Source organism: Hyperolius riggenbachi, chromosome 11 (genome assembly GCF_040937935.1).
Source record: "Hyperolius riggenbachi isolate aHypRig1 chromosome 11, aHypRig1.pri, whole genome shotgun sequence".
Lineage (NCBI taxonomy): Eukaryota > Metazoa > Chordata > Amphibia > Anura > Hyperoliidae > Hyperolius > Hyperolius riggenbachi.
In genome coordinates this window covers 18,490,541-18,500,699 of record NC_090656.1, presented here as the reverse complement: position 1 = coordinate 18,500,699, position 10,159 = coordinate 18,490,541, and the positions used below count along the sequence as shown (strand labels likewise).

General features: G+C 49.3%; 1 protein-coding gene across 1 annotated transcript in view; it reads left to right on the top strand.

Annotated features, from left to right (window-relative positions):
- Positions 1-7,282: 7,282 nt before the first annotated feature.
- LONP2 (lon peptidase 2, peroxisomal) overlaps positions 7,283-10,159 on the top strand; it is a 162,867-nt gene continuing 159,990 nt past the window's right edge. The window contains exon 1 of the mRNA XM_068260949.1: positions 7,283-7,594. Coding sequence (XP_068117050.1) covers positions 7,377-7,594 — 218 coding nt within the window. The 5' untranslated portion in view covers positions 7,283-7,376. The remainder of the gene's footprint in view (positions 7,595-10,159) is intronic.

The following is a 10,159-nucleotide window of genomic DNA, read 5'->3' as shown; positions in this document are numbered from 1 at the left end:
GTCACAATTTCGCCGCATTAAAAGTGGTTAAAAACAGTTTTTAGAAGTTTGTTTATAAACAAACAAAATGGCCACCAAAACAGGAAGTAGATTGATGTACAGTATGTCCACACATAGAAAATACATCCATACACAAGCAGGCTGTATACAGCCATCCTTTTGAATCTCAAGAGATCATTTGTGTGTTTCTTTCCCCCTGCAGCTATCTTCCACTGAAGTGTCAGGCTATTTCTTCCTGCAGAGTGCAGACAGCTGTGCCTGTATGTAATTCCTCAGTATGTGAAAGCCCAGCCAGCTCAGTGGAGGATTTATCCAGCTTGTAAAAGATAATAGAACAGAGAGAAGCTGCAGTAATCTAAATATCACACAGGCAGTGTGCAGAGAGGGGCCTGGATGGGGGAGTTCATAGCAGAACCACAACACTGAAGAACTTGGCAGCCTTCCAGACACAGGCTGACAAGTCTGACAAGAGAGAGATAAAGAGAATCTGTATTGTTGAAATCGCACAAAAGTAAACATACCAGTGCGTTAGGGGACATCTCCAATTACCCTCTGTCACAATTTCGCCGCTCCTCGCCGCATTAAAAGTGGTTAAAAACAGTTTTAAAAAGTTTGTTTATAAACAAACAAAATGGCCACCAAAACAGGAAGTAGGTTGATATACTGTATGTCCACACATAGGAAATACATCCATACACAAGCAGGCTGTATACAGCCTTCCTTTTGAATCTCAAGAGATCATTTGTGTGTTTCTTTCTCCCTGCAGTTCTCATGCACTGAAGTTTCAGGCTGCTCTTTTTTCTCCTGCAAACAGCTTTGCCCTTGTCTGTAATTCTTCAGTATGTGAAAGCCCAGCCAGCTCAGAGGACGATTTATCCAGCTTGTAAAAGATAAGAGAGAAGCTGCTCTAATCTAAATAATACACAGGCAGTGTGCATAGAGGGGCCTGGAAGGGGGAATTCATAGCAGAACCTCAACACTGAAGAACTTGGCAGCCTTCCAGACACAGGCTGACAAGTCTGACAAGGGAAAGATACATTGATTTATTACAGAGACTGTGATAGCAGAAAGTGCTGCAGTAAGCCAGAACACATTAGAATAGCTTTTGGAACTTGTAGGATGATAAAAAACAGGATGCAATTTTTGTTACGGAGTCTCTTAAGTTGATTTATTACAGAGATGGTGATAGTAGAACGTGCTGCAGTAAGCCAGAACACATTAGAATAGCTTTTGGAACTTGTAGGATGATAAAAAACAGGATGCAATTTTTGTTACGGAGTCTCTTTAAGTCCTATTGCTAGACACAAGGATTGCAGCACATAACATAACCCTTGCTTGCAGGTTTTTTTTTTTTTTTTTTTTCCTGGACAGAAATGGCGGCATACTCCTGGGTTCAACTCCTCCCCCTGAACCCCATTGGACAGATCTTTTGCATAAATTAAAAGAATCCAGCCCCCCCCTGCCATTCTCTTTTTTTCTGTCCTCAATGGACAAGGTCTTTTGGGGTGTCCGTTTTTGTTTTCTTTTTTATATATTGGCGCCCGAGTTTTATTTAAGCAGGTTCAGCCTCTCCTGCTTCCACTGACATTGCGCTGCCTAAATGGTGGCTAGACATGTGCCCTACCTAGTAGAACTGGCGTGGATCTTCCGGCCGGCTGCCTGGACTTGCTTCCGAGATCTCGCGAGACTTTGCGGGACCATACCTGATTGGCTGGCGGCTGCCGCTGACGTCACCTCCGGCAGAGCGGCATATTTGTTCGCCAGACGCCAGAGCGGAGTTAGCATCCAGCGTGGCTGCAGCACTGGCGTCTGCCTGAGAGGAGGAGATAAAAATATATCTTATTTATCTGGACGGAGCGGGGCCGGGATTACCCACTGGAATACCTACTACGGTGCATCTAATCGAGCTGCAGGACAGGTACACAAGTATCCATAATTTATGGGGATGCTGTCTATTTTTGCTGATGACACACATATATGTATATATTGTCTGTAGGGATGGAGACGGAAAAGGAAGTGGAAGTGAGAGAGGAGAGGTAACTGATGTCTAAAAGACATCGATTGGTTTCTTTTCTCTGCACTGGGTGTTATATTGAATTATTGATTATCCTCACTAGGTGAAGGGCTATAAAAAAGAGTGCTATCCCTCTAGAAGAAGCGGATGTTTTTAGTGGAACATATGTTCTTTTTTTATTATGTCTCCACAGTCCGCCTGAGAGGGAAGGAGAGAGCAGTGTGTCTAAAGGACACAAATCCTCTTCCAAACCAAGATCTCGTTCGGGGTCAAGATATTCTAAATCAAGAGGTCAGGACTCTTCATATGATGCAAGATCATCTAGAAGAGGATCTCCTAAAGAACATAAGAAAGCCTCTAAGAAGAGGAAGAATCGTTCACCAAACAGAGACTCTCCCAGGCGACATTCCTCAACTAGAAGAGGAAGATCTCCAGAGAGACATTATTATTATTACACTTCCCATAGGAGTAGGTCCCCCAGGAGGAGATACTATTCTCCGGATAGATATTATTCTCCAGATAGGACTTATAGATCAGAAAGGCACTACTCGCCAGTCCACGCAAAGAGACCAGCAGCTGATGATCAAAGATATCAACAACCTGCAAAGTCCTTGTGTTGGTCTTGTGCCCAACCTGCACTTCCAGATAAAATGGTGTGTGAGTCATGCTTTGCAGAATTGGGGAGAGACCGGGACACAGACAACCAACAGGTTCTGTCTTTTATTCAACAAACGGTCCAGGACACATTTAATAACATGACAGTGGCGCAGCAAGGGTTGCCGGTGCAGCCAGGCACGTCACAAGAGATATCACAGCAGGAAGGTTCCGCACCACTAGGCTTTGACTTTGCGCTAGTGCCTGCTTTTGTGACAGCAGTGAAAGAAGCTATAGCATGGGAGGAAGAAAATGAAACAAATAAAGAGCCGGATAAATATTATCCTCACTTAAATAAACAGCCTACTAATTTCCCTCTGATGGGGGTTATTAAGGATGTCTTTCTCAAAGAGTGGAGCAAAGTAGACCAGAAACCTTCCCTAACAAACCGTTTCTCTAAGTTATACCCGCTAAGCTCTGAAGATGTTAAGATTATGGAGTCTGCACCAATTGTGGATGCTTCTATAATGCGTTTAGCGCGTCATGTTACGTTGCCTATGGATGATGGAGTTTTGTTCAGTGACCCCTTGGATAGAAAGGTGGATTCAGACATTAAAAAGGCTTTCCTAGCTGCGGGAGCGGCCTGTAAACCAGCAGTGGCACTAACATCCCTGGCCAAGGCAATCAGAGTCTGGGTGGAGAATATAGAGACCGCCATTGAAGCAGGCGCAGACAAGTCAGAAATTATAAAGGCATTAGACGAACTCAAGATATCGAGTGACTTTATTGGGGAAGCGGCCATAGACACAATTAGATCATCTGCAAGATCAATGCTGCATAATGTCACAGCTAAGAGAGCATTATGGCTGAAGCCGTGGTCGGCGGACCAATCTTCAAGGAACAATTGGTGTCGTATACCATATGATGGGGTCCACCTTTTTGGCAGTCAGATGGATGGAGCCATTGCCAGAGTGACAGGAGGAAAGTCAGGCCTCCTTCCGCAGGATAGGAAGACCCGTCCAGTCAACCCTCAAGCCGCGAAAAGAACATTTCCCAGCAAATTTCAGCAAGCCAAAACATATAGACCAGGTAGACAGTTTAATCGAAATTGGAGAGGAACCCAGTCCTCCTTTCTTAAAAACAAACCAAGGTCAGCGCCAGGATCACAGCAGAAACCGAAGCCCTTTTGAAGGTGCGCCCACTCAGACACCGGTCGGAGCGAGACTACAGGCCTTCTGGGGTGTCTGGGTGGAGACGATACAAGACCAATGGGTATTGAAGACTCTCAAAAAAGGACATTCGTGGAAATTCAAAAAGCTTCCGCCTTCCTCAAAGTTTCGAGAAACTCGTCTTCCTTCCAATCATCAGAAGTGTCAAATCCTTATGGAATATGTAGATTCATTAATAAAATCAAAGGCGGTGATTCCAGTTCCAGAGAAGGACAAAGGATTGGGAATCTATTCACCTCTATTCTTGGTGCCCAAAGGATCAGGAGGATGGAGGCCTGTCCTAGATTTGAAGTTTCTGAATGGCTTCATAAAGACCCACCACTTCAAGATGGAATCACTTCAGACAATCATAAAGATGATAAGGTTGAACGATTGGATGACAACGGTGGACCTTACAGACGCTTATTTACATGTACCAATAAACCAGAAGTTCCAGAAATACTTAAGGTTTGCAGTGAACAACCAGCACTTCCAATTCCAAAGTCTCCCGTTTGGAATATCGACGGCCCCTCGAACATTTTCAAAAATTCTGTTACCGGTGATAGCACATTTGAGGATACAAGGGTTGAGGGTATATCATTACCTGGACGATGTGCTGTTGGTGAGCCAGAGCCGTGCAACTTTACTAGTACACCAGAGGATACTAATTCAAGAGTTAGAAAGATTGGGCTGGCTGATAAATTATCAGAAAAGTCAGCTCACACCATCTCAGGATATGGTTTATCTGGGAGCCCGTTTCATCACATCACAGAACAAGGTATGTCTCCCAGAAGAGAAGATCATATCCATACAGACAAAGGTAAAATTGATATTATCGCAGAGGAGGCTGTCATCCAAACAGATCATGAGTCTACTAGGAACGTTCTCATCGACCATTCCGTTGATAAGATGGGCCCACTGGCATTTGAGGATACTTCAAACTTTCTTTCTTCACCACTGGAACAAGTCCAATATGTTTCAGAGATTCATCTTACCAATACAAGTAAGAAAATCCTTGCAATGGTGGTTGAACAAATCACATCTACAGGATTGTCATCAGATTCAGCAGGAAGATCCAATCGTAATAACGACGGATGCAAGTCAGATTGGCTGGGGAGCTCACTGCCAAGAGTCCCGAGTGCAGGAAAAATGGAGGCTCCCACAGAAAAATGTTCCTTCCAACATCCTGGAGCTAAGAGCGGCGCATCTAGCGTTGAGGGCATTCAGGCACATTATTTTCCAGAAATCGGTCATGTTACAGATCGACAATACGACTGCAGTCTCATATATTCGCAGACAGGGGGGAACCAGAAGTTGGAAACTGATGAGAGAAACAGATCTCATGATGTCTTGGGCACAGGAGAATCTTCAAAATCTATCAGCAATATACTTACCAGGGGCTCAGAACACCCTAGCGGATCACCTAAGCAGGGACTTTGCGAATCCACACGAGTGGACCTTGAATGGCAGGGTATTCCAGATGATAATTCAGAAATGGGGCATGCCACAATTCGACCTATGTGCCTCGGCGCACAATGCAAAGTGCCACAGATTCTTCTCGAGGTTCCCTCATCACCTAGCGGAAGGGACGGACTGTCTAACGCAAAAGTGGGACTTCAAAATAGGTTATGCCTTTCCCCCGTTTCCACTGATAACAGGCCTGTTGCAAAAGTTACTGAAGGAGCATTGCATGATCATTCTTATTGTACCCTATTGGCCAAGAAGACCTTGGTTCACGTTACTGAGGGAAATGAGTGTGGAAGATCCATTGAAGTTACCGGCAATCCCAAATCTGCTTCAACAAGGCAACCTATTGTACCCAGAAGTAAGCAAATTAAATTTGATGGCTTGGAAGTTGAAAGGAGGAAGTTGTTAGCACTGGGCTGTTCGGACGATGTCATTACAACTATTGAAAGCCAGGAAGGCCTCGACAAATACAACCTACCATCGGATTTGGGAGAAATGTATTTCATTTTCTACAGAAAACAAACTGAGTCCAATCTCACCAAGAGTGCAAGACATACTCCTTTTTCTTCAGTCTGGAGTGGAGAAAGGTTTAAGCTTGTCAGCTATCAAGGTTCAGGTATCCGCATTATCGGCTCTGACAAACGAAAAGTGGGCTTTCAATCCGCTAGTGATCCAATTCGTTCAGGCAGTACAGAAAATGAGGCCCCCTAGGAAACCTTTTTTCCCGCAATGGGACCTGTGTATTGTTCTGGACGTGCTTTCAAATGCACCCTTCCATCCGGTGGAATCTGCCTCCTTACAGAATGTAGCCCTGAAAACACTGTTTCTAACAGCGATCTCGTCGGGGAAGAGAGTGTCTGACTTGCAAGCTTTGGGTTGTTCGGAGAACTTATTACAATTCTTCCCAGATAGGGTTGTGATTAGGCCAGTGCTTTCTCACATTCCGAAAGTCGCCTCCACATTCCATATCAATCAGGAACTTGTATTACCTACCTTTTCATCAGATAACAATCTTCATCCACTAGATGTAGGGAATAGCATCAGAACATACCTGGATAAAACCTCTTCTCTCAGAGTTTCAGATCATCTGTTCATTAACATCCAAGGAGCAAAGAAAGGTCAGCCCCTAGCGACCAGAACTATAGCGAATTGGCTGGTAAAACTAATTCAACTTAGCTATAAGTTAAAAGGTCTAGAGGTTCCCAGAGAGGTCAACGCCCACTCTACCAGGGGTATGTCAGCTTCCTGGGCAGCTTTTTCAAAAGTGTCAATTGATACAATATGTAAAGCGGCCAGTTGGTCATCACCTCATACGTTTATATCTCATTATCATGTCAATCCAGCATGTTTAACCTCTTTAGACTTTGGTAAAGCTGTTTTGTCGGCATCTGTTAAATAAATTGTATATTTTTTTTGGCATTTCCCACCCTCTACTTCTGATTTGTTATATCCCAGGAGTATGCCGCCATTTCTGTCCAGGAAATCGGAAAATTGTATACTTACCTTCCGTAATTTTCCTTTCCTGGATCAGATAATGGCGGCATACGAATCCCTCCCTCTTGTCCATTTGAGGACTGATTTGTCACGAGAATGGCAGGGGGGGGCTGGATTCTTTTAATTTATGCAAAAGATCTGTCCAATGGGGTTCAGGGGGAGGAGTTGAACCCAGGAGTATGCCGCCATTATCTGATCCAGGAAAGGAAAATTACGGAAGGTAAGTATACAATTTTCCGATTTACTGGTTATCGACAGGTAGCATAATCATTCAACAATTGTAGTTCCCTTTTTTGATCATTAGATGGCAGCAGAGCTCCTGATCATCCAGTATTTGCAGTATGCTGGCTGGATACCAGATGACAGTAGGTTCCCGATCATTCCAGCGGTTGCAGTTCCAGCTGTACGCAAAAGATGGCGGCAGATCACCCAGTGTTTGCAGGCAACCTACATACAGTACATAACGCTCAGTGCTTGGACAGCAGGTGGCAGCAGAAGGCTCCGGTTTGGCCTCTCGCTGCGCTCCGTAGTTGTAGTCCGCTCGCTCTTTGTCCCGGAGTTGCTGCTGTCAGTGGAGTCTCCGGAGCTGCTCGGTTATTATGGCTTCCAGCGGCTCCATTCAGATCCCCCGGCGGTTGCCGCTGCTGCTCACCCAGGACGGGGTTCTGCTGCCCGGATCCAGCATGCGCTGCGCGGTGCACACAGCCGGGAACCTGCAGCTAGTGCGGAGCCGCCTGCTGCGGGGAACCTCCCTGCGGAGCACCATCATCGGGGTCATACCCAACAGCGACCCCGAGCAGCAGCCCGACCTGCACAGGTAACTGCCCCGCCCCTGTGTGCTCCTCAGACAGTGCCCCGCCCCCTGTGAGCTCCTCAGACAGTGCCCCGCCCCCTGGCAGAAGGCCCCGCCCCCGTGTGCTCCCCATATAGTGCCCCTCCCCCTGTGTGCTCCCCATACAGTGTCCCGCCCCCTGACAGAAGGCCCCGCCCCTGTGTGCACCCCATACAGTGCCCCTCCCCCTGTGTGCTCCCCATACAGTGCCCCGCCCCCTGACAGAGGGCCCGCCTCTTGTGTGCTCCCCATACAGTGCCCTGCCCCCTGACAGAGGGGCCCGTCCCCTGTGTGCTCCCCATTACAGTGCCCCGCCCCCTGTGTGCTCCTCATACAGTGCCCCGCCCCCGTGTGCTCCTCATACAGTGTCCTGCCCCCTGTGTGCTCCTCATATAGTGCCCCGCCCCCTGTGTGCTCCTCATACAGTGCCCCGCCCCCGTGTGCTCCTCATACAGTGTCCTGCCCCCTGTGTGCTCCTCATATAGTGCCCTGCCCCCTGTGTGCTCCCCATTACAGTATCCCGCCCCCTGTGTGCTCCTCATACAGTGCCCTGCCCCCTGTGTGCTCCCCATTACAGTATCCAACCCCCTGTGTGCTCCACATACAGTGCTCTGCCCCCCCCCCCAGTGTGCTCCTCATACAGTGCCCCCCATTACAGTATCCCGCCTCCTGTGTGCTCCTCATACAGTGCCCTGCCCCCCTGACAGTGTCCCGCCCTCTGTTCTCCTCATACAGTGCCCCGCCCCCTGTGTGCTCCTCATACAGTGCCCCGCCCCCTGTGTGCTCCTCATACAGTGCCCCGCCCCCTGTGTGCTCCTCATACAGTGCCCTGCCCCCTGTGTGCTCCTCATTACAGTGCCCCGCCCCCTGACAGAGGGCCCCGCCCCCTGTGGGCTCCCCATACAGTGCCCCGCCCCCTGTGTGCTCCTCATACAGTGCCCCGCCCCCTGTGTGCTCCTCATACAGTGCCCCGCCCCCTGTGTGCTCCTCATACAGTGCCCCGCCCCCTGTGTGCTCCTCATACAGTGCCCCGCCCCCTGTGTGCTCCTCATTACAGTGCCCTGCCCCCTGACAGAGGACCCCGCCCCCTGTGTGCTCCTCATACAGTGCCCCGCCCCCTGTGTGCTCCTCATACAGTGCCCCGCCCCCTGTGTGCTTCTCATACAGTGCCCCGCCCCCTGTGTGCTTCTCATACAGTGCCCCGCCCCCTGTATGCTCCTCATACAGTGCCCCGCCCCCTGTGTGCTCCTCATACAGTGCCCCGCCCCCTGTGTGCTCCTCATACAGTGCATACAGTGCCCTGCCCCCTGTGTGCTCCTCATACAGTGCTCTGCCCCCTGTGTGCTCCTCATACAGTGCCCCGCCCCCTGTGTGCTCCTCATACAGTGCCTCGCCCCTTCTGCTCTTCATACAGTGCCCCTCCTCCTGTGGAGTCCCTGGTAGAGTGCCCCTCCCTCTGGGGTGCCTGATAGAGCCCTCTTTGTGTGGTATTCCTTATTGAGCTTCTCTGCACTGTGATGTCCCTGATAGAGTGTAACTCCCCCTGTTTGATTCCTGGTAGTGTGCCCCGCCCCCCTGGGGTCCCTGGTAGTTGGCCCCCTCCCTCTCTATTCTCCCTATACTGCTCCCCCTCTGGGGTCTCTGGTAGAGTGCTCCTCCTACTTGTGTTATCCCTGGTAGTGTACCCCTAATCCCTGTGGTTTCCCTGGTAAGAGTGCTCATCCTACTGTGGTGTCCCTGTGTGGTGCCTGATAGCAGTGGCGTACCTAGGGCATCTGACACCCAGTGCTGGATATTATAAGACACCCCCCCCCCCCAAAAAAAAGGAAAGGAGCGAGTGTGGCATACTAAGCACGCCACGGCAGGTAATGCCAGGTATAGGTGCCCCCTGTATAGGTAATATAGTTGCCCCAGTATACATAATAAAGTTGCCCCCAGTGTAGGTGGTATAGCTGCTGCCCCCAGTGTAGGTAGTATAGTGGCCCCCAGTATAGCTAGTATAGTGGCCCCCAGTGTAAATAGTATAGTGGCCCCCAGTGTAGGTAGTATAGCTGCCCCCAGTGTAGGTAGTATGGCCCCCAGTATAGTGGCCCCCTGTGTAGCTAGTATAGTGGCCCCCAGTATAGCTGCCCCCAGTGTAGGTAATATAGTGGTCCCCTGTATAGCTAGTATAGTGGCCCCCAGTGTAGGTAGTACAGTGCCCCCCCCCCGTATATCTGCCCCCAGTATAGCTAGTATAGTGGACCCCAGCATAGCTGCCCCCAGTGTAGGTAGTATAGTGGCCCAGGAGGGGTGGGCAGCACTATAAGGAGGGGCAGCGGGTCCCCTCCTTCAGCGCTTTCTACTTCCAAAAGTGGCAGGCAGGGCGGGTGGGAGGAGAATAACTCACCTGATTTCCGCGTTCCAGCCGCTGGAACGCTGCGTCGCCGTCACGTGCCACTTCTGCGTCTTCAATGCCGCCCACTGTGCTTCCTTATGAGCGGAAGCACAGTGACCGGCATTGAAGGCGACGCCGCGTTCCAGCGGCTGGAACGCGGAAGTGAGGTGAGT